The sequence below is a fragment of the Macaca thibetana genome, chromosome 5, assembly GCF_024542745.1.
Source record: "Macaca thibetana thibetana isolate TM-01 chromosome 5, ASM2454274v1, whole genome shotgun sequence".
NCBI lineage: Eukaryota > Metazoa > Chordata > Mammalia > Primates > Cercopithecidae > Macaca > Macaca thibetana.
Window position 1 is genome coordinate 34,615,540 of NC_065582.1, and position 26,666 is coordinate 34,642,205.

Here is a 26,666-nt window from a genome sequence, read left to right on the forward strand (position 1 = left end):
TCTACTATCTTTGTGTTGTTTCTTTAATTTTTTTTTGTTTTCTTAAGAAAAAATAACATTTTTATCTTTTGCTGCCATATATATTAATATTTCATCTCTTATCAATTTCAAAATTTTGAAGACTCTTCTCTCCCTGAGACATTATTATTATTTCCTTTTGCTCATCCTAGGAAGCTAATCCAGAAATTAGGTTCTTCTGTAGTTTTTAGATCATTGTTCCAGTATTGGTATAATTATATAGGACTTATCCTTTCTTCCTCCATTCTAATCAGCCCATTGTAGGAAAAATGGCCTTTATTTATACTTTACTCCTCAGTCTACCTGTACAAGTGGGGCAGTTTTAAAGAGTATTTTTGGCACAGGAGCCTTGTTAAGAGAAAAGGAAAAGATGTAGTCAATTTGCATCACTGTAACTCTGGAGAACCTAAGCAGGTACTAAGGAGAGGATGAGGTTGAAACTAGAAATTACACCCCAAGATTGCCAGACAGTCTGATAGCAACTGAGTGCCATATCCTCCCCTCCATGCTCTCCCCTGTATCTTATGGATTTGAAACCTAAGAACATTTCCCTAGATCCATGCCAGTAAAGTTAGAGTTGTATAAATTTTGGAAAACAGAAGAGAAGCCAAAGGCATTAGTGGATCTACAGTAGAGATGGGCAGGTGTGTGGGCTTAGCGGGAGGCAATAAGATTTTACAGATAAATCTGCACTTTTCCTGTACATCATCCACTTTCGCACTGTTCACATTAATAGCAGTTTCTTGTAATTTTGCACTTCCTGGTTTCTTCAATACTAGGATACTTTTCCTAATTTTAAATTCCATAGCTCTTCTAGTGGTTTTATAAGATTTTAATTTCTTCAATTAAATAACTTTCTGCTAGAAATATCTGCAATGACTTCTCTAGCTATCTAAATCATGACTGCTCCTCCATTCTTTCCTGGTGACAAAGTTCTAGCTAATTTTGAGTGAGCCATGGATGAAATCTATGTATAGAGCCCTTTATACTTTGCATATTTTTATGTTTAATGGCCTTCAAAAAACAAAAGAAAACCAACTTGATTCTGAACAAATATGCATCTTCCCTGGACTCTTGTGTAGCTAAAAACCTTCTTTTCCTAGAAGACATATACTAAAATGGGAAACATTTATGGTTTACAACCTTGCAGATCTATTTTCAAGTCTTGGCTTTAATAAATATACTTCACTTCATAAACTCAATTTCCTTGAAGGATATTTATTGACTACTAACTTGGTGTCAACAATTGCAAGTACCTGTGATAACCGCAATGGTTAAGACAGTCCCTGTCCTGGCCCTCATGATGCTTAAAATCTAGCAGCAAATATTAGTGGATAAAAAGTATATAAGATAAAAAACACAGGCACAGTCAGGTTCTAAACAACCTTCCATGTCGTAAAAAGATTCTGAGTTTATCATAAGAATTATGAGGAGATGTTAAAGTGTTTTCATCAGAAGAGTGATTTGATACAATCCGAGTTTTTGAAAAATCACTATGGCTAATGGGTTAAAGTCGGATTGGATGGGAAGAAAACAAGATATAGAGACCAATTAGGAAGCACCTATGTTAATCCAGATGAAACATAATAGCAGTCTGGGGAGACAATAACCTGGACCAAGGGAATGGAAAAAAGTAAGTTGATTAAAGAAATATGTAGGAATTAAAACAAGGTGTGGGAATTAATTAGATACATGTGATAAAGAGACTTGTAAAGGGTGATTCCAAAATGTAAGGCTTTTGGGAAATAGGTACATAGTAGTGTCATGAATGAGACAGGGAATACAGGAGGACAACGTGGAGGTGAGTAGGGATGAGGGGTGCATTGAAATGGCAGGTTCTGATTGAGACATGTTGGATTTGATTTGCTGATGAGACACCCATGTGAACATGGTCTGTTCGCCGGTAAAGATACAGATTTGAAGTTAAGAAGAAACGTCTTGTCTGAAAAATGAAGACCCACATATCCTCATATTATGTATTGTAATTGTAGTCATGGGAGTGGATCCATTGACTCAGGTTCAGGTACAGAATGGAAAGAGAGCTTGACTAACTGTGGAACAGCCGCCTTTATTTTTCTTTTTTAGTTGCATTAGTCTTATAGTCTTGTCTTAGACAAGCACTCTGATATAAAATTCCACACAATTTCTCTAATTTTCCCAACTTTTTAATTTCAACATAAAGCCATTACATAAAAAGTATTTTATTAATGAATTCACATAATGAATTGGATAAGATATGTGTTAATTAAATCATTAATTAGATTCTAGTAATTTACTAATACAACATGTAACACAGTAGCATATACATTTCTTACAGTGTAATAATTCACCAAGGGGGAGGGTACATCTTTGACCATAGTTTCCTATTAGCATCTTAGGCAAAGTAACTGCTACTTAAAAGACAAAAAGTTATTTTTGAACAATTTGCTGAGTCTAACAGAAAAATTAATAATTTGATTATATATTACAGATATACATTACCTTTTGTTCACTTCTTAAAGAATTCTACCTAATCTACATATTGTTTTCATTCTTTTCCAGTATTCCAGAAGTGCAGTGCACTTAAAAACCAGTCTTTTATATCTATCATGGAAGGAATTTAATACGAGCTATAGTATGAATTTTAAATATACCCATAAAGTGAAGCTCTCCAGTTCATAAAATTAATGTCGTAACTATATATAATATGCAAGTTGAGGATTTTGCTTTAACAAATATATTCACAAATTCTGTCATATTTACAAAAATATGACTGTAATGAAACTTAAAACCATCTAAAGACGTATGACTACTTTAACATCTCAGTTGTTATTTTTTATGAACATAGAAGGCTTTTAAGCATCTTTGGTTGGGTACTATTGAAATAACAATTTTATTCATAAAATAATTAAATAAAAATACTGTAGCATCTATGTTCTACAATTTACAGGAACAATTTTATTATGTGTATATTCATGTTATATAAAAATATAGCTAATTATTTTGAAAAGAAGATAAATAACTTATGTGAAATTGATTGAAATACAACATTTGCAAGATGAAGGGAATCCAATGTTTACCTCTTACCAGACGTGTCCATTTTAATGTAATTACATTGTTTTATTTAGTATGAATGGGTCCAAGGAGGATGAATTTCAAAGAAAATAACACTGCAATGTTCTTTAAATACATGAGAGCTATGTACCTGTGCGAAAATTGCTTATAAATACTGGGAAATGTTACAGCATGCCACAAAAATTATTCTTTATTCTGATTTAAATTTTAGTGTAGACAAACTTAGCTCCAATAGGAATAATAACATAAATCATACATGTTCAAAAAGGTATAACAATAAAACTATCAAGTTGTATGCTTGTTATCTAAATATCTCCATAAAGCAGATGTAACTTGAAATTACAAATTAAATGATGGTTTGCATTTCCTGCAATTCTGAGAATTTCAGCTTTTGATTCAGAGTTGAAGAAACTTTCACCAAATGTGCAACTGGTTTTAAGAACAATTGGCTCACTGAGTGTTGAGGAGTTCCCCTATCGTCTGCCAAAATATTAATTATATAGCAAGTTTCAGTTTAGTTCCTTGAAGCCATTCATATAGCTGGCAATCTTTTCCTGCAGCATTCCCTGATGGATTTTGTCTAGAGAATTAACAAAAAAAATCAAAACGCGATGAAGGAGAGCCTGTGGCTCCCTGGAGAAATTTTTGTTCAGCGACGTTTTCATCAGCCAAGCAGGGAACCGTGAACTACACAGCTCCCCAATCCAGGTCCTAATGAAATCTGAAAATCAACTTATTTACCCACCGTCTCTTTGCAATGCTGATAATACCAATTCCTTGTTCAAGTTTACTTCACTCCAGGAAAATAGTCAAAAGTACCTCTCTCTGCTTTTACTCCTAATTCAACCTACTACCCAACCAACTGTTAAGTAAACCATTTTGCTGCCTTATCTTTGAATTCAAGTATTTTCACACAGGCTCTTCCCAGCCAGTTTTCCAGGAACTAAACAGCAGATGCTTCCATTTAGATCCTCTTCTTCCTTAAAATGGGAAATCAATTATCACTTGTGAGCCGCCATCAACCAGATTTATAGCTCTGGTCAGAATTCATTCATACATTTTCACACCCTAGCTTCCTTAGACATTGGTAGCTTCTGTGAAAGAGTCATTGGGGCCACTATTTTTTCTGACCTCCAGGTTCTTTTTAGCCTTGAATGTCACGGACACCTCAGAGTGAATGGCATCCAACCGCTGCTCACAGCGGAAGGCAGAGAGGAAAGCCTTTCTATAGTTGCTGTTCATCCAGCCATAGAGAAGGGGATTGGCAAAAGTGGAGCACATGGCGATGATGTGGAACACTGTGAAGATGAGTTTGTACTCCTTCAGGTCCAGGACATGGCTGTCAATGTCAACGGCAAGCTGGAAGGCATGGAGAGGCAGCCAGCTGACCGCAAACACCACCACCACGCACACCAGCATTTTGGTGGTTTTTTGCCTTCGCTGATGGTAGTGGTCATTTGCAGCTCCAGGACTGACATGGCTCTTCAATTTACTCCAAATGCGAGTGTAGGAAAATGATATGATGCCCAGAGGCAAAACGTACAGGATCAACAAGGAAGAAAGACTGTAGACAGTGCCATAGATGCTCTTTTCCTCGCCAGGCCATTTTTCAGTACAGGCCACAATCTCAAAATCCGGAATGATCTCAATCAGTGAATACTCCCGGAAGATGGCCAGGGGACTTGCTAGCAGGGCACTGATGCCCCAGGCCAAGCCAATAATCAGGAAGCTGATACGCTTGGAGATCTTGCTCTCCAGGTGGTAGACGATGCACCTGTGCCGGTCCAGGGCAATTACTGTCAAGGTGATTGTGGATACTTGTACTGCCAGGCCCTGTGCATAGGGCACCAGGTGGCACAGGACAGGACCCATTTTCCACTCCCCCATTAAGGTGTAGGTAAGAGTGAATGGTAGACACAGAGTATTCACCAAAAGATCTGCCACAGCCAGATTGGCGATGAAAAAGTTGGTTACTGTGCGCATGCTCTTGAATTTGATCACCACGTGGATCACCAAGGAGTTGCCAATTACCCCAAGCAAGATGATGGAGCAATAGGCCAATATGAGGACAACTTGTACCTCAATCAGCTTGGTACTATCTATAAGCTCTGGCTCAGGATCAGGGACCAGTTCACCTCTAGGAGTGGTTTGTGGCCCATATTGTTCCACCTTCATTTCTTCCACTGTCTGGTTCTCATCAGCCTCTGTACCTATTGGACCCATTTTCAGTACAGTTCCACTTGGCCTGCAACCAGCACAAGAGTCTACAACCTAAAAAGAAAAACAACAACAACAACAACAACAAAACGAATGGAACGAGGAAAACACAAAGGTGAAGCAAATAAATTTCACAAATGGACTGGTTTAATTTTGATTGGGAATCAAAATATCCTCTACTATCTAAAATTGTGCGTAGCAAAACATTTGAATGAAACAGACCTTTTAATAAGTCTATTGTCAAATTAGATCAATTAAATCAGGTCTCTGAAATATATACTATGATGATAAAGTATAATACCTATAGTATAGACACAATTCCAAAGTGAATGCTACCAAACGGATTAATTTCATTTTAAGTGGGATGAACATTATAAACTTTATGAATTTTATAACCACTATAAATTCATTGAATTAATTTTCAGGTAGATAAAAAAGTAAAGTTTCTCTCAATATCTTGACTGTTTCAAACTTATAAATATACAGCAACAAATTGTGTAAGAAAGGGGAACATATTAAAACTATTCGTCTGGTACCTGAACCTTGGGACTATGAATTATCTGAGATGAATCAAGCAGATTCAGTTCCTGGTGCAGGATTTAGTATTAAAAATAGTATTAAAATGTGTAGAAGAGCTACCTTTTAAAAATTTAATTTCAATAGCTTTTGGGGTACAAATGTGTTTTGGTTGCATGGATGAATTGTATAGCAGTAAAATCAGATTTTAGTCTCCAAAGTCCATTATTCTACTCTGTAAGCTTTTGTGTACCCACAGATTAGCTCCTACTTATGAATGAGAACCTATGGTATTTGATTTTCCATCTTAGTTACTTCACTTAGAATAACGGTCTCCAGCTCCATCCAACTTGCTGCAAAAGACATAGTATCATTCTTTTTTATGGCTGAGTAGTATTCCATGGTGTATTACATACCACAGGTTTTTTTTGTTTGTTTGTTTTTAAATCCACTCAGTGGTCTAAGGACCCTTGGGTTGGAATAGTTGCTTTTTTGAATGATCTTAAATAAACTAACATATAGCATTTCATGCTTTCTCGAAATCTCCGTTAGCCCCCACATTTAAGAGAACCCACAGACTAGTATGTTACATATCTCTTCCACCTGTTATTTTCTCATCATTTCTACAACATTGGTTTTATTCTTCTTAATCTCTTAGTATAATTACTCTAATCATCTTCTAACTTACCTCCCATCCTCTTTTGCTTTTATTTATTAATTAATTCATTCACCTAACAGAAATAATCGAGTGTCCACTCAATGCCAGGGTGGCTTTACTATCCTGGTGCCTATACTTCTTCAAACCTGCATTCATCATGCATTTAAAAACCTGTCTTGAAGTAGGGTTTTTGCCAGGTGAAGACAAGAGGATAGTACCTCTATTCCAAGGCTCTCACATTTTACTGGACAGTACCTACTCATTAAAATGTTTTTTTTTCTCTGAAATTCAAATGTGATCATATTGTTTTCCTCAATGTCTCCAGATTGTTTGAAACAGTATAATGTATTGTTTTCTAATATAAGTTTCATTTTTTCACTCTGTTAAAGCATTCAGAGCCCAACACCCTAGTGGTAGTACCTTTCAAATGTATTCATAATCACAGAAGGCTGCCGCTCTTCATTCAGAGCTTCTTTTATGAATTTGTTTTTATGAACCTTTCAATGAATGTGTTTGTAATTAATAGCCTCTAATGCCATTGGTAGGAGAGTCATATATTTATTAAGCCCATAGATAATGCCTGGCTGGACCTGTGGGCCCCCCAGCTCCTTCCCTTACCCTTCCTCTGTTCTGTTCTGCTCTGTACCACAGGAGGGCTGACTCCTGCAGACTACATTTTCAGGCTCCAAGTCCTTGGTGTTCTGGCTGGGTTTGGTCAGTGGGAGGCACTGGCAGGCAGGAGGAAGGCAGAAGCCACTATATTCTTCTTCCTCCCTCTCAGCTCTGGGCAGTGCCTCTGCAGCAGTTCTGTAGCTCTGGTTTTCATAGGACAAACCTATTGTGATTCTGATTCCAGAGGATGTCCCTGGTCCGGGGGCCTTGGTCACACTACCTCTTCCTCATATCCATCCAGCTGGAAGCAGTAATGACTCCCTGCTCTCGCTAATCTCTAGGTAGTCTCAACATCCCTTGTTTGGCTTCTATCATTTGTTTAATCAACTGTCTGCATTAAATTCCTCCTTTTTTACATTCTTAAATAGATTCTGTTTTGCATGATCTGATAATAACATATATATATGCTTTCATTAATTTGCTCTCCCACCAAAGGATCTGCACCCACAGGTTGACAACACTGGCCTATAGAAGAAAATCCCAACTCCTTAGTCTGACATTCGAGGCTTTTCTTGAACTCATCCCTGCATATCCCTCTGGCCTCATCTCTCCTGACAGCCCAATATATACTGTCCACTTCTGTCATACTGCCTTACTTCCAATTCCAGTAACACCTGAGCCTTTTTCATCCCTCTCTGCCCTCACCATTTTAAACTGGGAAGCCTTTCAGTTACCCCAAGCCCCTGTGCTCACTTCTAATGCTGCATGTACCACATGCCACATTGTGACTGTTTTCCTTCATTTACCCACCACAGCAATCTCTTTGAAGACAGAACCTGGACCTTCTTCCTCCATTGCTTAATCTCTAACACACTATCTAGTACATTAAAGACACTCAGCAATTTGACAGAACAAACATAAAGTTAAAGGAAAGCACAATTTTACTGAATAATCAATGTCAGCAAAATGGGAAGTATAATTTTGAACCTTTCCTTTACTGAAGACAACTGCCTATGTAGGGTTCTTTCCTGTGACATAACATCCATACGCTTATTTTCTTATTCTTAACCAAATAACTGCTTATACAAAAAAAAAATTGTCCTGAGACCCTGTTAAATTAATTTCTGATTATAACATTTTAAATTGTCAGTATACCCCATAAAGAAAACTTTCTATTTCAAGGATTTCTGCTCCCCCAACTCTCTCTCCCCTTCTCCATTTCTCTCGCTTTTTTTTTTTCTTTCCCCCTCATTCCCTGTCTCTCTGTCTATCACCACTCCCCCTTCCACAGGAGCCTTACTATGTGGAGAGACATGGGAGTTTCCATGTACTCAAGTGTTTGCTGTATTGATATATTCCAGCTCCCTCTTCATAAATTTCACATAGAATGTTCCAACGAGCTCCAGCCTCTTTTCACATGTGCCTTCCATTCCTTACTAATTAGAGTAACTTGAAACAAACCATTCAAATCTTGAACTGTATATTTGATAGGCCACACCATTTACCCTAGACTAAGAAAGAGACTGGTTTCAGAGTATGGTTACTCAGTCCTGACAAGCCATTTACAGAATTAAAGAGACTCCAAGAGGCTGGAGTTTGGAGGTTATACCTGACTAAATTGAGGGGAAGCATGAGATTGAAGGATACTAGGAGGAGGAGTATACTTGATTTATTGACTTGCTTTGCTTTTTCTTCTCAGTCTTGTTTTATAAATTTTGAAACGCTTTTATTTACAACTCCTCTGAAGGAATGGTTATTGATCTACAAGCTATTGGAATATACACAGTGTTAGCTGTGCTTAAGCAGGTTACTGGCCTTTAGCCAGCTCAAGCATTACCCAGAGCAGAAAATGCATCATTTCATGACAGCACTTCTGGAAAAGTGGAAAAGGAAAATGGTACACACAGGAAGTTGCCACCAAAAGCACACAAAGGAAACAGCAAGAAGACAAGGGAATAACCTTTCTTTGAAATAAGGCAAAATGAGATATTTACATTATTTAAGACATTTAAAGAGAATTTTACCAGTACAATTATCCTGAATAAGGGAATCCTTAGAAACTTTGTTATAGAAACATTTCTTTGCAGAATAGGAAAAGAGTTTCAGGGCTTCCCCTGAAACCCCACCACCCAAGATTCAAAGAACTTCAAATTATTTGAGTCAGAGACCAGTTCATGCTTTGAGGAGATATTTAAATCTCTGGGGGCTTTTTGCAACAATATTGCCACAGTTGGCCTTAATAAAGCTGCACATCTTATCAAGCACAATATCTTCCAGAACATTTTTCCCAGGGAAAAAATATCTCAAAAATCAATCTCAGAAATCAAAAGCACTGCATTTGCCTACACTAATTAGTTCTAGGAATGGGGGCGGGGAAGGGGGAAGAAGGGAAGTTTCAAGAATGCTACATACATGACATGATTGTTTGAGTAATCAGTAGAAAGTTGAAAATATTCACCAAAGGGTGTGGGAAGCCTTTCTTTGGAAGCAGCATCTCCATTTCATGTCACTGAATTTTAAATGATGTGTACCTATTGCAAAATGTCTTAAAGCTTTTAGTTTTGCCTCTTTCCCCATCACCAAAAGCTCCTGCCAGTGGGTGAGCCTTTCTGATGGAAAATGAGCAAACGCTTAAATGAATGTGTCTCCTCTTGAACAGCTTTGGAGAATCCAATAGGACCTTCTGCTTTAGACAAGTGTTTGATTTTTAAAGAGGCAGGAACAATAACAACTTACTGTTCTGGAAAGATAATGACTTATCTCAAAGAAGGGTCGAGGAAATAGTAAATAATCTTCAACAGAAAAGGGAAAATCTAGCGAAAGTAGAAAATGGGGATGGTATTACATCCTCCAAACCTCCACCTCCCGCCTAAGGGAGGAGGAAAAAGTCCATACACTCATGAGGACCTCCTCATGTCCCTCTTCATAGGAACCGAGCTCTCCTCTAGGAATATTCTTGTTCCCAGGAGCTGAATCAGAGTTAGGAATTACACTTACTGACCCGGACCTCGCGTTTCTGCGGAGACGCGGGAAACAAGACGTGTGCAGTCCGTCTGTCCGATGATAAGCCAGCCGACCTGGAGAGGGCCCTGGAAGGTCCCCAAAGGCAAGTCCGGTTCCGTCCGCTCCTAGGGTCCAGGTCAGCCCAAGCCGCGCGGGCGGGCAGCCGGAGCAGTGAGAGCGGCTGGGCGGTTGGCGCTGCAGGGTCTGCTGCCGACCTCTCAGGCCAAGCGTGCCTGGGCACCGCACTCACTCGCGGGGTGGGGGGTGAGGGTGGGAGGATCAGAGATGGGAGCTTGGGGAGCGGGGCAAACCCCACCCTTAAAGACAACAAAACAGGTGCAGAGGCTGCGGGCGATAGTCCTGCAGGGGAGGAGACTGGAGGAGAAGTTTTGGTGGCGAGCGAGCAGGAACAGTGTCCAGGGTCTCTCCGCCGCCTTCCGGGCTTGCAAGCCCGCGCAGCCAGACCCTACCCAGAGGGGCGCCCCCTCGCGGGTCCCCAGCCACCACCTGCAGCTGCTGCTGTCACCTACTGTGCCACCCCCAAGTTTGATACTCTGGGCTTTTGCACCACCCCTACCTCCCTTTCCTTCCACGAATTTCTCCCTTTGCTCTCTCCCCCCCAGTTCCGCGAGAGATGGCCCGGCGAAGAAAGACCTCCTGGACTTATGGCCGAGTTCACCAAATCCGCCCCGGGGAAAGGCGAGGGCAAAGGCGAGGTGGACCGACCCAGCTGCGGCTGAGTGGCTGAGGTCCCGAGCAGGGCAGACGAGCGCAGGAGAACTCAGGTTGGCGGGAGGAGGGCCGGGGCTGGAGAATCCCCGCGCCTCGTAGGGGCTGAGAAAATTCCACAACTTCCAATCGAGAGTTGTTTTCTTTTGTGTGTAAGGAGCAGAGATGGGGAGCTGGATCTGCGCAGAACCCCGGAAAAGCGCCAGCAGGACTGCACCGAGAACAAATCCTCCGCTCCCTCGCCCAGGGCTGGGGCGCAGCGCGCTGGTGCTCCTCTGGAGCTGGGCGGTCCCCGTGCTCCAAACAAGAAGGTAAAGCAAGTTCAGATCCTGCTGCCCATGATCAGCAATTTCCCTAACAGGTGTCTGCAGACAGATTATAAGTTGGGTAGTGCGGATTCAGACTCGATAGCCAGGAACCTGTGTTATGAGCTCTGGCTCAGGGCAAAAGCTAGGATAGACATAGGATATGAAAGCTATGGGACACGAATAAAACACAATCTCTCTCTCTCCTGATAGCTGACTTCTGGATCCTTCACTCTTTGATCCTGACCCAAGCCACTCGTGCCACCAGGAGCGCATGCCTCTGGAATACTCGCTCCTGTCTCCTTGTGGTGAAGCCTTCCGCTGATGCCCAGAGTCTCCCAGGCTGAATTAGTGGGTAGGAGCAAAACAGGATGGTGGAGACGATCAGCAGAGCAGCAGCGTCTGTTTCCTCGGGATTCCTCCCAGGAACACTATTCGAAGCCATTCCTTCTAAAAGTTTGCAGCCAGTCTCTCTTTCCTTTGTTCGTTTTTAGAGGAGGCAGTAGAGCTACCTACATTTAAAAAACCAAAGCCTGATACTGATAACCTAAGTCTTTACTTAACCATCCTGTTTGGAGGCTTTGCACACATTACTTTTCCTCTATGCATTGGCATTTCTGAAATAAGGATGGTTATGCTGGTGTGCTTGGAATTTCTCTGAAATATACCCCTAAATGATTAGACTAAAAATCAGATTCTGCTACTTTAAAAGGAAAAAATATATATTTATCTGTTAAAAAAAAAAAAAGGCAATACATGTTCTCCAAGATGTTAATTAAAGGCTTCTCTCAAATGGATTGGATTTTCAATTCCTTCAGGGTTTTTCCACACCCTAATAGTATTGCAACTGTAAGGCATTTTTACAGTGTAATCTGATTAATCTTCAGTTAATATAGAATTATGCCCACAGGAGTATAGGAATTGTTTATAAAACAAAGCAGTCCAGGCTTTTCAAATACCTAGAAACAAAGGTAAACAGAACTGGAAATATACAACGTGTTCTACACAGTTCCACTGAAAGTCTTTTTGTAGATTTTTTTTTTTTCCTTAAGAAAGTACTCTTTGCCCAAATATGTGTTCTATGTGACGGGGTCCATTTTTCTTAATATATCTACACTGGTGAAGAATGAACTATATACCAATAAGGTATATTATTGAAAGAGTAGAAATGGATTTAAACAACAACCACACAAACAAATCAAATATCCAGCAAAACAGATGAGTGTTGTCTTTCAGAGCAATTGCTTTGGAAAATTCAACTGATTTCAGTGATATTGATTGCACAAAACATTTTTTATCTTCTTTGAAATTGCCTTTCAGAAGCATATTAGCAGCCATAAACAACTATTTGTCTCACTCCCTTATAGATGTGTATTTGTCTTAGTAGATTCATATAGTTCCACAGACATCTAGTCAGCAACCTCAAAAGAGTAAATAATCTCTATGATTAATGTCCTTTAATAAAGTTTAGAATTGGATGAGAAACTGATAAACTGAAATTAAAGTCACTTTATAGTGTATCATGTTATCAAGGATAGCTGTGGGAATTAGCTTATGACACTTTTGTGCATCACAGTCTAATTAATATCCTTAAATGTGCATGCATATCCTGTGTATTGTAGTAACAACAAACCACTGTGATGAATGTCCATAAACCCAATTATGACACTGACAGGAGATTGGGAGTTTGTGGAATTGGTGGTGAAATATCGATTAATCCAAATTGAAATAGGACAAGATTATTGATGCTTGATTTCTTTTGTATCAAATCATTTAGTTGCTCAGGAAATTCCATTTCTAACCAGAATATGTGCTGTGACTGCTCTTCAAATAGAGAACAGACTCAAACTCACATGCCTGCATGAGGGCCAATGACATAAATGGACCAGCAAGCTAGGTTGTAGGAGAGTGTGGAAAATGGTGATTGCTATAACACCTTGAAGAGCACAAAAGCACATGCTATAGCTGAATGGGGAGATTGCTTCTCAGATTACACTCAGCTGGCCTGCAAAAATCTCGATTCAGTATTGTCAGATCTGATTTTTAAGAGAAGCAAAATCCATATTGTTAAAAATCTTCTGAATTTTAAATAAGCAAAATTAATTTTTAAAAATTCAAAACTCCTAGTGGACAGGCCAAAATAAATAAGAAATAATAGATAGATAGATAGATAGATAGATAGATAGATAGATAGATAGCAGCCTGACTCATCCTGGGCCTCCAATATTGTAACCTGTGATATTAGTATTTGATGTTTGACAAATCTCCTAAAATATTTAAAACGTACTTCTACTACCATTTCCCCTACCCCATTGACCATTTCTCAATGCACAGAAATACAAGAGGAATACAACCAAAGATTAGTTGCCAAATAAGTAATGTTCTTTTCCATATCTGGTTGAATAGATATTCCCAAGGAAATTCTACAGTAAGGGATTTGTTGAATAACTGAACAATCCAAATATTTTAGATAGCTGGATGAAATTTCAGAAAAGCTCTTCATTACAAAAGAAAAAGTTCAATAATATCAGTATTGAGGACCACTTGTGATACATACTTATTAGATAAAGAAAATCATGATGTAGATTTCCTTCAGTGTAATTTCATTTTAACAGCAAAGATGCTTCCCCCAGGGCATAAAGAATTTCATTGTTATTTTGATTATAAAAGTTATTTATAATCATTGTAAAAAGTGAGAATAAACAAAAACAGCAAAGAAGAAATAGACATTATCTCAAACAATGCAGTCCCACAGAACTTTCTGCAATAATGGAAACGTTCTGTACCTGTGCTGTGCAGTACAGTAGCCACTGGATATATGTGACTATTGAGCACTTCACATGTGGCTAGTGCAACGGAAGAACTGAAATTTTAAATTGTATTAAATTGTAGTTAATTTGAATGTAAAACTAAATATAGTTTACCCTCAAACAACACAGTTTGAACTGCACAGGTCCACTTATACTCAGATCTTTTTCAACCAAACACAAATGGAAAATACAGTGTTTGCGGATGTGAAATGGCCTTTACAGAAGGTCCATTTTTCATATATGTGGTTCTGCAGGGCCGACTGCCAGACATGAATATGCCTGGGTTTTGGCATACGCAGGGCTTCTGAAATCAATCGTTTCACTCCCCACCCCCCACCCCAGTATGCAGAATGACAACTGTAGCCACATAGGGAGCGTAAGTGGTGGACTGTATAAAGTCTAAACTTTCATCATCCAGCATGACCATCATCAGCATATTGGTGGAAAATCTCTACTTTTAATTAACTTTAGCCTGCTTTCTCAACTTTTAAGCTTAAAAATATGTCAAAAACATATTTCCATTTCCTTAATATAAATAAACATCCTTCCTTTAATGGTTGCCTAGTCATAAACTGTATGATTATATTCTCATGAGTTATTGTTGTTGTGGACAAAACCATGAGAAATGATCTTGGATATATTTGCAGTACCCTTGTCCAGTTATTTCTTTCACATAAATGCAGCAGGGAGTAAGAGCGAGGCATTTTACAATTTTTTCCTTAAGCCAAGTTCACATTACATAAACCTTAACCACAAAGGTTAAATTGAATGATGGGAAAACCAAGAAGCTTCTTCCATGAAAAGGCAAATACTTCAGGTAACATGGAGTCTACATAAAGTGTTCAGTATAAAATTTCAGTGACCCCAGGTGGGGAAGATTGAAGTGGTGACTTTTTGGATATGGGGAAACTCAATTAGGAAGAAAAAAAAGCACATGAGAATAAGTTTCTTTGGATTCCAAGGTTTCCTTGTTTCACTCTGCCAGAAAGCTAGTTTGTTTTCTTTTTTGTTTTATTTTATTTTTATTTTTTTATTTTTTTTTTCCAACCTTAACATCAGGGTTTCCTGAGAGATTATTGAATAACTTTCAAGCCATATCAACCTGACTTAAACCCCAGACAGAACAAAGTAGTGAAGTTCGGCTGAAATGTGGAAGCTGATTCCCGAAGAAAAGAAGTAAACCCACAAATCAGGCTACTGGCCAAAAGGAAGAAATTTGAGGAAGGGAGGAAGAGCACAGGACCAAAGAGTGAGGACAGCCAGCTCAAATGGAAGAATTCTCTTAACTCCAGTAATGTAAGAAAAGCTCAGAGAAGCTAATAAAGTCATGTACTTAACTTCCTAGGTTAAACAAACAAAGCCTAATAAGTTCCTAGTTAGGAAATATTAATAATCAAACTAGGCGAACACGTAGTTACGCTGTTTAGCATATTTAAAACTAATTGTCTTGCTTTGTTTAAATGCTCAATACATTAAGTGATTATTTTTAAGCTTATTAAGTCCCTCTTATAGAAATAGTATTTAAACTTTCAATAACTGCCTTGTAGCAAAAATTATGAAACTTAGATATCCTAATGGCCATTTGGTTATAATATAGATTCTCAATAGGTCATACGTATATTTCTGTTTGGATCTATGCCTGCTTTTCCTTTCAGGGAGGAGAAGGAGCAGAAGGAGTTAATACCTGAACAGACATAATTGGGGCTGCATCAAATACACATATAAAAAAGTCTACACAAATGTACTATTTTAAAGTAGTCTTTTTTTTAAAAAAACTCCATTTTCTGAAAAACTAGTAAATCTAATTGTGTTTGTTCTGATGAAAAACTGACTTCCTTCTCTGACCTTCATTTGTAGTGAATGGTCCAGTAAAGTTTGAATGGACAAGAAATGGTCATCAAATAGTGAACTTCACAAATCTGGTAGGCTAAATTTCTTAAAATGTTCATATGCAATATGAATAAGGCAGGTGTCTTATTCAAGAAAAGCAAGTAGTCATTCAAAGTAAAATGTATGCTACTTCCTAAATTGGGCATATCATTTGCTATGATTTTTATTTCTTTGGATTTGGCTTTTTATTTTTGTTTTGAGTTTTTAATTGCAGATTCAAAGCAATTAAGCAGGATTATAAGCAACATATGCAGCACGTTGCTGAGATTTTTACTTTTTAGCAATCAACCAAATGGATATTGATACTGGTAAGGAACCAAATCTAAAAGGGTATTTAAATGCAAATGATTCACAGTTTGAATTTTAACTAAGAACAAAGGAAGGGACATTTTTAAGTGGAATTCAGAATTTAATCAATGCAAATTTTCATTTGATTATCTGAAACATGCACAGAAGACCCATGGCTAAAGAGGAAACATGCACCCTTTTAGAAATTTCAATTTTATTTAATAAGTGTTTATCCTTGTAGCATATAGAAACATAATTTGATACATATTTTTGAATCATACACTCAAAACAAATTTAAGTTTTAATTTTTTTTTCAAAAGAGTACAAGTAAAATCAAAGCTCTTTCTCATGCTAAACTACTATTGATATCTCCCAAGAAAGGGGAAGTCAAAGATTTATATACGGTTTTCACATAGCGTTTTGGAGATGGTGAAATGTCTTATTCAAAATAAAAATTTCAGAACATGAAATGAATAAAGCAAGTTAATTCATGACTCATTACTGTAAAGGTAAACTGAGGCTGGAGCCGAATCGGGAATGAAGACACAAGGCAAATGGCAGTGAGAATAGCCTTCATTAGAACTCGCAGGCGAGGTTCCTTGGTCCAAAGGTGCGGGCGGAGGAAGTCGTGCTGAGGGAGGAGGGTAGGGGCTTCTTATAGCCTGAGAGGTAGGGAAGCTGGTTGTGCAAACAGGGTCTGGGGGGTCTTGAAACTACTAGAGCAGGAGTTGAGTAAGGGTCACGAGGAAGGGGTCTTTGGAAACTGTTAACCGAAACTACTGTTTACGAACTTGTGGAATGCAGGTGAGCTGCAGGTGATGGGGGAGTGTGGTTGCCCAGCCGGAACTCTGACGCATGTAAGTCTGCGGGTGTGTACAAGGGTGAAGGGAGTCTTTAACAAAAGGCCTGCTACGCGGGTAACACCACCATGTTGGGTCTAGATTCCTGCCTAAGAGTTACTCTTTTATTATACAAAAGAATTATATAAAATCCATAAACGATTCTACTACCCACCACTCCTGTAAACAAATCTTTGTTGAGGCTGTATGCTAGACACTGGTCAGGAATTACACACAGACCTGCTATTGATTGTCTCTAGTCTGTTAAGGGTACACAGGCTTTTAAATAAAGAAATACACTGAACAGATTGAAATTTGTGAGTGGACTCTGACAGAAGCTTTGAGACCCCAAAGAGGAATGGCCATTTGTTGTTGTTTTTTTTAATGAATCTTGTGTATGGGAAGAATTAGAGAAATGCTTTATGGAGGAGGTACCCCCAACCCTTTGTAAACCTAGATAGAAATACTTCTTGGCTTTAACCAGCATTGGGATACTGTCTTCTTTATGAAATATATTTCTCCAGTGCATTTAACTGGGATATGTGATACTGAGTCAATGTAGAACCCAGTAGTGAAGAACAATCTTTTACATATGTCAAAGTATAGTTTCCACAGTTAAGGACATTATTCTCAAACAAAATATATGGTGAGTATATGTCAAAGATCTATTTAATTGATTAAATTAAAGAAAACCTGCACAACAACAAAGCTGATTCAAAGTAGGATCCCAAAAGTGAATGCATATATAGTCAGTGAAAGAAAGAATCCTGGGTAAGACTGATGCATTAATGCAAAAGTGGTAGATATCCTCCTGTGCTATAAAGCCATAACTTTCGGACTTATATTTTTCACCAGGCAGAAATTATTTGCATCTCTGCTAGGAAAAACAAAATATCACAATTTTCTATAAGTTTGCATCAAACTTTATGAGGCTGGACAATATGGCACACAATAAGTCAAACTAAATAGGTCACTTTAACCTAGCAAGTCAACTGACCTTTACAGACTTAAGATGATGCTCCAATGTGACATTAAAAGGGCATGCGATCATCTTACTCTGCCTTCTTATTGCAACCTAACAAACTACCCCAAAATTCAGTGGCTTAAAACAGTTATTTTATGTTGTTTTTTGTGTATCAGAAGTTCAGGAAAGGCCCAATTAGGCGGTTCATCTCTGATCCATGTGGCATCAACTGAAGAGTGATGGTAACTTGACTCACATGTCCTGGCTCCTGGGTTGAGTTGGTGATAGTACCTGGAGGCTCATGCTTCCCCCTGTTTACACATGACAATCTCAGAGTATTTAGACTTATTACATGGATTTTAGAGAAGCTTCTAAAAGAGTGTTCTATGTGACCCAGGCAGAAACTATAAGGCTTATTATGACCTCCCAAAGCCCAGAGCATCTGTCCTGCTGATCTTTTGGGGAAACAAGTCTCTAAGATACATTATATACAAAGGGGGAAGAGGAATATACTCTACCTGTGAATGGGAAAAGGGCATGTATATACAAAGGAGGGAATAAATTGGTGATAGTCTAAGAGAAATATCATTACCCATCCCTTTGCCTTATAGTATATATACTTTTTGCATTTGTAGTTTTTTATTTTATTTTATTTTATTTTATTTTATTTTGTTTTATTTTACTTTAAGTTCCAGGATACAAGTGCAGAACGTGTAGGTTTGTTACATAGGTATACTTATGCCATGATGATTTGCTGCACCTATCAACCCGTCATCTAGGTTTTAAGCCCCACATGCATTAGCTATTTGTCTTAATGATCTCCCTCCCCTCACCCCCAAACCACCGACTGGCCCTAGTGTGTGTTGTTCCCCTCCCTGTGTCCATGTGTTCTCGTTGTTCAACTCCCACTTATGAGTGAGAACCTGCAGTGTTTGATTTTCTGTTCCTACATTAGTTTGCTGAGGATGATGGCTCCCAGTTTCATCCATGAACCTGCAAAGGACATGATTTCATCCCTTTTTATGGTTGCATAGTATTCCATGATGTATATGTACCACATTTGCTTTATCTAGTCTATGATTCATGGGCATTTGGGTTGGTTCCATGTCTTTACTATTGTAAATAGTGCAGCAGTAAACATACATGTACATGTGTCTTTAAAGTAGAACGATTTACATTCCTTTGAGTATATACCCAGTAATGGGATTGCTGGGTCAAATGGTATTTCTGGTTCTAGATCCTTGAGGAATCCCCACACTGTCTTCCACAATGTTTGATACTAATTTACATTCCCACCAACCATGTTAAAACGTTCGTATTTTTCCACAGCTTCTCCAGCATGTATTTTTTCTTGACTTTTTAATAATCACCATCTGACTGACATGAGATGGTATCTCATTGTGGTTTTCATTTGCATTTCTTTAATGATCAGTGATGTTGAGCTTTTTTTCCCCCATATGTTTGTTGACCACGTAATGTCTTCTTTTGAGAAGTGTCTGTTCACATCCTTTGCCCACTTTTTGATGGGGTTGTTTGTTTTTTCTTGTAAATTTAAGTTCTTTGTAGATTATGAATATTAGACCTTTGTCAAATGGGTAGATTGCAAAATTGTCTCACATTGTATAAGTTGCCTGTTCACTCTGATGGCAGTTTATTTTGCTGTGCAGAAGCTCTTCAGTTTATTGTCAATTTTGGCTTTTGTTGGAACTGCTTTTGGTGTTGTAGTCAGGAAGGCTTTGCCCATGTCTGTGTTGTTAATGGTACTGCTTAGATTTTCTCTAGGATTTTTATGGTTTTGGGTTTTACACTTAAGTCTTTAATCCATCTTAAGTTAATTTTTGTATAAGGTGCAAGGAAAGGGTCCAGTTTCAGTTTTCTGCATATGGCTAGCCAGTTTTCCTGGCACCATTTATTAAATGAGGAAACCTTTCCCCATAGCTTGTTTTTGTCTGGTTTGTCAAAGATCAGATGGTTGTAGATTTATCGTGTTACTTCTGAGGTCTCTGTTCTGTTCCATTGGTCTATATTTCTGTTTTGGTACCAGTACCACACTGTTTTGGTTACTGTAACCTTGTATATAGTTTGAAATCAGGTAGTATGATGCCTCCAGTTTTGTTCTTTTTGCTTAGGACAGTCTTGGCTATATGGGCTCTTTTTCAGTTCCATATAAATTTTAAAGTAGTTTTTTCTAATTCTGTGAAGAATATCAATAGTAGTTTGATGGGAATAGCATCTTATCTATAAATTACTTTGGACAGTATGGCCATTTTAATGATATTGATTCTTTCTATCTGTGAGGATGGAATGTTTTTTCATTTGTTTGTGTTCTCTCATTTCCTTGCACAGTAGTTTGTATTTCTCTTTGAAGAAGTCTTTCATGTCCCTTGTTAGCTGTATTCCTAGGGCCTTATAGTATATTTTAGATGCTATTTGCTTGTTCAATACATGCATTAAAGAGCAACTTTCTGGGAAAGGAAAGGCAGCCTCTAAAGTTCCACAATGACAGTTTTACTCTTTGGCTTGCAGTTACTGTGATTATCAGAGCCAGAGACTGCAAAATCTAAAATTTTATCTGCCAATAGAAGCCCAATAGGTAAGAACACACAATGAAAATAGAAGGGATATTTGCAATGTGTGCACTTAGATGAACATGGTGTTCAGTACACATAAACAATTTGCAAAAAGGAAAGGTTACACTGAGAGGCAATTTCTACTTCCAGACTGTAGGTTTATGTAGATTTACCTTGTATTTGTTTTCTTTAACTGAATGGCATTTAAACTTGTTAAAACTCTAGGCAAGAAGACAACACAAGGTTTCCTGGTAGCCAATTTCAATATTTAACTGCCACATTCTCAACACTACCTTCATTGAGGAGCATAGCCCAGGAGGAAGGAACTGTGGAGAACTCCCTGTACTCTATACATGACCTGATTGCTGAGTAATGCATAGAAGTTGGTCTTGGAAGATCTGAGCACTGTCTTGAATATGTGATTCACCTGCTATGTGATTTGTAAGTGTCATTTAATCTATCTGAACCTCGGATTTCTCTACTGTAAAATAAGAGGGAGATATTAAATTTGACAAGGGCATCTGACTCTGAAAGTCAGTAAAATCACTTAGCTTTCCCCAACTGAAAAAAAAAAAAATATATATATATATATAAAATATATAAAAAATATGTAGTACTTTATATCATAGGGATATTGTTTAATTTTTAAAATTATGTTTAATTTTAAAAATTATATATATTTTATGTACATGTATTTATATATAACTAATTGTGAAATTTACTAATTTGGTATTTGGTTTGACTCCATTGAAAAAGGGTTATTTATTCATATTCATGCTATTTAATGCTTTCATCAGGCACATAACTATGAAACACGTAGAACATATTAAAATTTTCAGATGATGCTAAGTGCATGGTTCCCAGTTTTGCCCTGATGTAATCCAGGCCACCACAGCAAATTCACATGAGTGCTAATGGGGTATTTGACATTTCAGAGGAAAGCACAGACATGCTCAATACTGGTTAGATACCAATATTTAATATCCACTAGGTGCTGCACAAAGTACAGCTTGAGATATTTCACAGGGTCAGTATGAAATTGTGATACACACCTTTTGATGACATATTTTTATGAAGCTTAGTTTAAGAAATAGTTGCTGTGATCAAAAGAAATTACCATGTGGAAAGTCAGTGAGGACCAGGAAATGAGAGTAGAAGTGGTATGAGAAGTTGCACAGAGCCCACCAGGCACACATATATCTCATTAGTATGTAGTTGTGTCTATTTAAGAATAAAATAATACAGTTTTCTTCAATTCATATGTATGTTTTTCAACTGGGCATATCTACTTAGTAAGTTGTAGTCTTAGGTGTTTCTTTTGGCCTGGGGACACCATGAAGTTTTTGCTCTCAGACCATGCCTATGAATATTATATTTTGTTCACATATGAATAAAACATAAATTTAATTTAGCTATTCATGTTAGTTCCTTAACATATGACTACCCCACAAAGATGTTTTTCAGTGAAAGTCACTATGAGGAAGCAATTTTTTTTTCACTTATAGAGAGGGTTTAATAAAAACTTGTACATAAGTGCAAGCATGCATACATCAGTATTTTATGGAGTTCTTTCAATTGTTCTGCTTCATCCCACTCTAGCAAGGATGACAGAGAGTTCCTCCCAGTCAGGAAAGAAGGGAAGGAAGTAAGAAGGAAGGAAAGCAGGCAGGAAAGAAGGAAGGAAGAAAGAAGTGGGAGAAGGGACATACAGGCACATAAGGAAAAGTAGAGAAGTCACACAATAGCATAAATTATAAGCACGTTTACACTCCCATTTGTGAACTTAGGTTTATTCAGAAATATGATACCTATACATAATTTAATAGTCATTCAAATATGACATCACTACTAAACTCATTACTGAAAAACGATATAAAATGAAAAATGTTTACCACAAAAGTAGTATTTATTTTAAATGCAAGATATGAAGTTGGATGTACATTATAATCACATATTTTTAAACATGAGAATGAAAAAAAGCAGAGTAAATATATACAAAAGTTAACTATATTTATGCCATGAGTGCTATATTAATTCTTTCTTCATCTTTCTTTTTGAATTTTCCTAAATGAACTTTATTATTTTGAGCAATTAAAATTATATATATAGAGAGAGAGAGTAAAATTTCTTTTAACAGAGCTAGTTCTGGAAAAGTGAAGTGTGGAACTCAACCTATTAGCTATTTAATTCATGACATCTCTTAAAATGAATAAGAATTTTACTGTCTCATCCACACAATTCTTTCCCTCAAACTCTATAGCCTAGATGAGCTCCTTTGAACTGAAGGCCCACATTAGAATTATCAGGGAAATCAGCCCCCCGTATTTCAACATAGGTTCTTTTCTATTTTCCCTAAGTGTTGGCTGGTCTGAGAAATAAAGAGAAAGAGTACAAAAGAGAGAAATTTTACAGCTGGTACTCTGGGGTGACATCACACGTCAGCAGGTTCTGTCTGCTGACGGAAGTCCATTGAGCTGCAAAACCAGCAAGTTTTTTTTCAAAAGGGGAGGGGGGTACGAATAGGGAGTGGGTCACAGAGATCATATGCTTCAGAGGGCAATAAAAGCTCACAAGGGCAGGGAGGCAGAGCGAGATCACAAGGCCAGGGCAAAACTAGAATTACTGATGAAGGTCCATGTGCCACTGGGCACATATTGTCATTGATAAACATCTTAACAGGAAACAGGATTTGAGAGCAGACAACCAGTCTGACTAGAATTCGCCAGGCTGGAATTTCCTAATCCTAGCAAGCCTGAGGGTGCTGCAGGAGACCAGGGCATATTTCATCCCTTATCTACAACTGCATAAGACAGACACTCCCAGAGCGGCCATTTTAAAGACCTTCCCCTGGGAATGCATTCTTTTCCCAGGGCTATTCCATTCTGAGAAAAAGAATTCAGTGATTTTTCTTCTATTCGCTTTCTGTAAGAAGAGAAATATGACTCTGTTCTGCCTGGCCCCACAGGCAGTCAGACCTTGTGGTTATCTCCCTTGTTCCCTGAAAATCACTATTATCCTGCTCTTTTCAAGGTGCCCAGATTTCATATTGTTCAAACACACATGCGTTACAAACAATTTGTGCAGATAATGCAATCATCACAGGGTCATGAGGTGATATACATCCTCGGCTTATGAAAATGACAGGATTAAGAGATTAAAGTAAAGACAGGGATAGGAAATTATAAGAGTATTGATTGGGGAAGTGATAATGTCCATGAAATCTTCACAATTTATGTTCAGAGATTGCAGTAAAGACAGGTGTAAGAAATTATAAAAGTATTAATCACAATTTATGTTCTTCTGCTGTGGCTTCAGCTGGTCCCTCTGTTCAGGGTCCCTGATTTCCTGGAACAAGAATCACTGGAGGTACTTTATAAGTATACAGATTATGGGATCCCCCCCTGGCCCCAGAGAGTCCTCTTTGGTACATCTGGAAGGCACCACGGGACCACAGGAAATTCTGTTACTGCAGCTTCACCACTCTTGACTATGACTCTCTCCTTCAAGCACCTGCACATCTTCCCTATTCCCTTATTGAAATGCTTTTTGGTTATCTTTTTCTCTTCTCTAATTCAAACTACTACTCAAAAGAATTCCAGACATAATTCAAATCCTATGCACAAAAAGACATGGACCATCTTTCTGAGCCCTAGTTACTTTCAGTCACTCCTGCCATTCCATACTGCCTTGACTTCAATCTATAATCTCAATTTCAGTCCCATTGAGCCCATGATTATATCATTCTGTTCAAGATAATTATATTAGCATTTGGCCATTATCTTCAGCATCTTTCTTTCCACCATTCATGACTCTTTCAAAGTTTAAAAGGTAAAGTATGTGAATTTTCCTTTTAGTGCTTTATCCTCTCCCTCCCTCCATGATAACCTACTCTCAGGAAAGCCTCTAAGGTAATTCATGCTGAGGTGTCAGCAACCCATAGTGGGGAAAAAAAGATGAAGCAGAAAAAGTGAAGCTGAGAGAAGAATGCTGTAACTATAAAATGTTAGACACTGACCAGGATGTAAAAGGAGTGTAATTTTGGTTTAGTTACATTTTTGGATTTTAGCAGCAAGATCTGCTAAGTATTATCACGCAAGGGCAATGCATTTATGATTTTTTTTATTCTTAAAAATAATTACTAAGACCTTCAATTTAATCCTTTAACATGTAGATGACACTTGAATAAAACTTTCATTTTTTGGAATCCATTCTACACTTTCTTTATCATCACTGAGTTATTTTCTTAACACTAATAACTAAGAACAAATGTTATACCATCTTATAATCTTCTAACAACTGTCTTCTGGCATCTTTTTGTGATTTCTTCTATTTCATGGCAGTTTTTAAAAATAGCTGTAGTAAAGCTTCTGACTGGTTCATTCATCTTGCTCTTGGTCTGCTAGCACATCTAAATTTGATAAAGAAATCGTTTTGTTTGGAGATTCAAATTACCTAATTGAGTTTACCTGAAACAGGGAAAGCATACAGAAAATGTAAATATTGCCTTCTGTTAAGTGGATTGTATGTTATATTATATACCACTAAGCGGGTACTATTAATAGATGGAATAAAATATAGGTTATATTATAATACTAAGATTATATTTAAATAAGCATAGTGGATAAAATACAAATATGGAAGAGATTATAAAAAAAAAAACTACGGCTGTATTTATTCAACTGTGGTGCTAGGATTTGGCTCCCTTCATCAAAATTGTCTGGTGTTCCTCACAATAATGCAGATTCCCGGACTCTGCCCCGGACACTAAGGTCAAAGAATCTCTTGGCATGAGAGACGCAATCTGCAATTATCAAACTCCCCAAATATTTTTTCATTTATATCTACTTTTAAGAAGCACTTAATTGGTGAATATCTTGTGAATAGGCCAATAAATAAAGGGATAAATACATACGAAGGGGAGAGAGAGTGAGAGTGAGAGAGAGAGAGAGAGAGAGAGAGAATGTAATCTAAATTATTCAGGTTGACATGTTATGTTCTTCAGAAGTTGCTGCAGAGTTCTTTATTTCCTGTTGCTTGTACAGATTTAATGTTAAAATACATTTAGTTTCCATTGATACAATTCTTTGTAGCTATAAGTTGTCCATTGTAAATTGTTGGAGATATATCTCTTTGCTTAATTAACTTTGTAGTTAGAAGACATACACGTGACCAAAAAACATGTGAAAAAAATTCCCAATATCACTAATCACCAGAGAAATACAAACCAAAACCACAATGAGATACCATCTCACATGAGTCAGAAAGGCTATTACAAAAAAGTCAGAAAATAGCAGGAGCTGCAAAGGTTGCAGAGCAAAGGGAATGCTTATATACTGATGGTGGAAATGTAAATTGATTCAGCCACTGTGGAAAGCAGTATGGAGATTTCTCAAAGAACTTAAAACAAAACTGCCATTCAGCCAGAAATCTCATTACTGGGTATATACTCAAAGGAATATAAATTGTCTACCAAAGAGACACATGTATTTATGCGTTTATTGCAGCACTACTCACAGTAGCAAAGATATGGAATCAACCAAGATGCCCATTAGTGGTGGATAAAGAAAATGTGGTACATATGCACCATGGAATGCTACACAGCCATAAAAAAGAATGTAATCATGTCCTTTGTAGCAGTGAATGTAGCTGGAGTCCATTCTCCTAAGTAAATTAATGCAGGTACAGAGAGCCAAATACTGCATCTTCTCACTTACAAGTGGGAGCTAAACATTGAGTACACATGGACACAAAGAAGGAGACAAAACACACTGGGGCCTACTTGAGGATGGAGGGTGACAGGAGGGTGAGAGTCAACAAACTACCTGTACTATGCTGACTGCCTGGGTGATGAAATGATTTGTACACCAAACCCCAGCAACATGAAGTTTACCCATGAAACAAATCTGCACATGTACCTCCTGAACCTAAAATGAAACTTAAAAAAGAAAAAAATGTATAAAACAATATTATTTCCTATAAAGACTATGCTGTACAGTACACCTCTAGGAATTATTTATCTTGCATGAAAGAAAATATGTGCCATTTACTTCCATTTTTCTAGCTTTGTCGAGGTACAGTTGACAAACAGTGTATGTATATTTTTTAAAAAGTCAGAGACTCACTTCCCTAGAGAAACAGTCCATTAATATGCTAAGCAGGTTAAATTTCCTTATCAGAGAGCTCTTAGCCCTGT

The 26,666-nt window shown here is 37.7% G+C and overlaps 1 protein-coding gene and 1 long non-coding RNA gene across 3 annotated transcripts in view; one reads left to right on the top strand and one right to left on the bottom strand.

The window, feature by feature from the left end:
* Nucleotides 1-2,165: 2,165 nt before the first annotated feature.
* NPY2R (neuropeptide Y receptor Y2) lies at nucleotides 2,166-10,606 on the bottom strand. Of its 2 annotated transcripts, none has more exons than XM_050791284.1 (2): nucleotides 10,077-10,606; nucleotides 2,166-5,343 (listed from the first exon to the last, which is right to left on the bottom strand). In XM_050791284.1, the coding sequence occupies exon 2, from the start codon at nucleotides 5,293-5,295 to the stop codon at nucleotides 4,150-4,152; it is 1,146 nt and encodes a 381-aa protein (XP_050647241.1). In that variant the 5' UTR covers nucleotides 5,296-5,343; nucleotides 10,077-10,606; the 3' UTR covers nucleotides 2,166-4,149. The 2 variants fall into 2 exon arrangements, with proteins under 2 accessions (XP_050647241.1, XP_050647242.1); XM_050791285.1 differs by having other exon boundaries at nucleotides 2,955-5,343; nucleotides 10,073-10,282.
* A 10,098-nt stretch (nucleotides 10,607-20,704) lies between these two features.
* The window catches only part of LOC126955084 (uncharacterized), a 40,134-nt gene continuing 34,172 nt past the window's right edge, over nucleotides 20,705-26,666 (top strand). The window contains exon 1 of the long non-coding RNA XR_007725804.1: nucleotides 20,705-20,914. This is a non-coding gene — a long non-coding RNA (uncharacterized LOC126955084). The remainder of the gene's footprint in view (nucleotides 20,915-26,666) is intronic.

Bases quoted from the DNA above. Each gene is read 5' to 3' on its own strand.
- NPY2R (XM_050791284.1), bottom strand. From the start codon at position 5,295: ATGGGTCCAATAGGTACAGAGGCTGATGAGAACCAGACAGTGGAAGAA.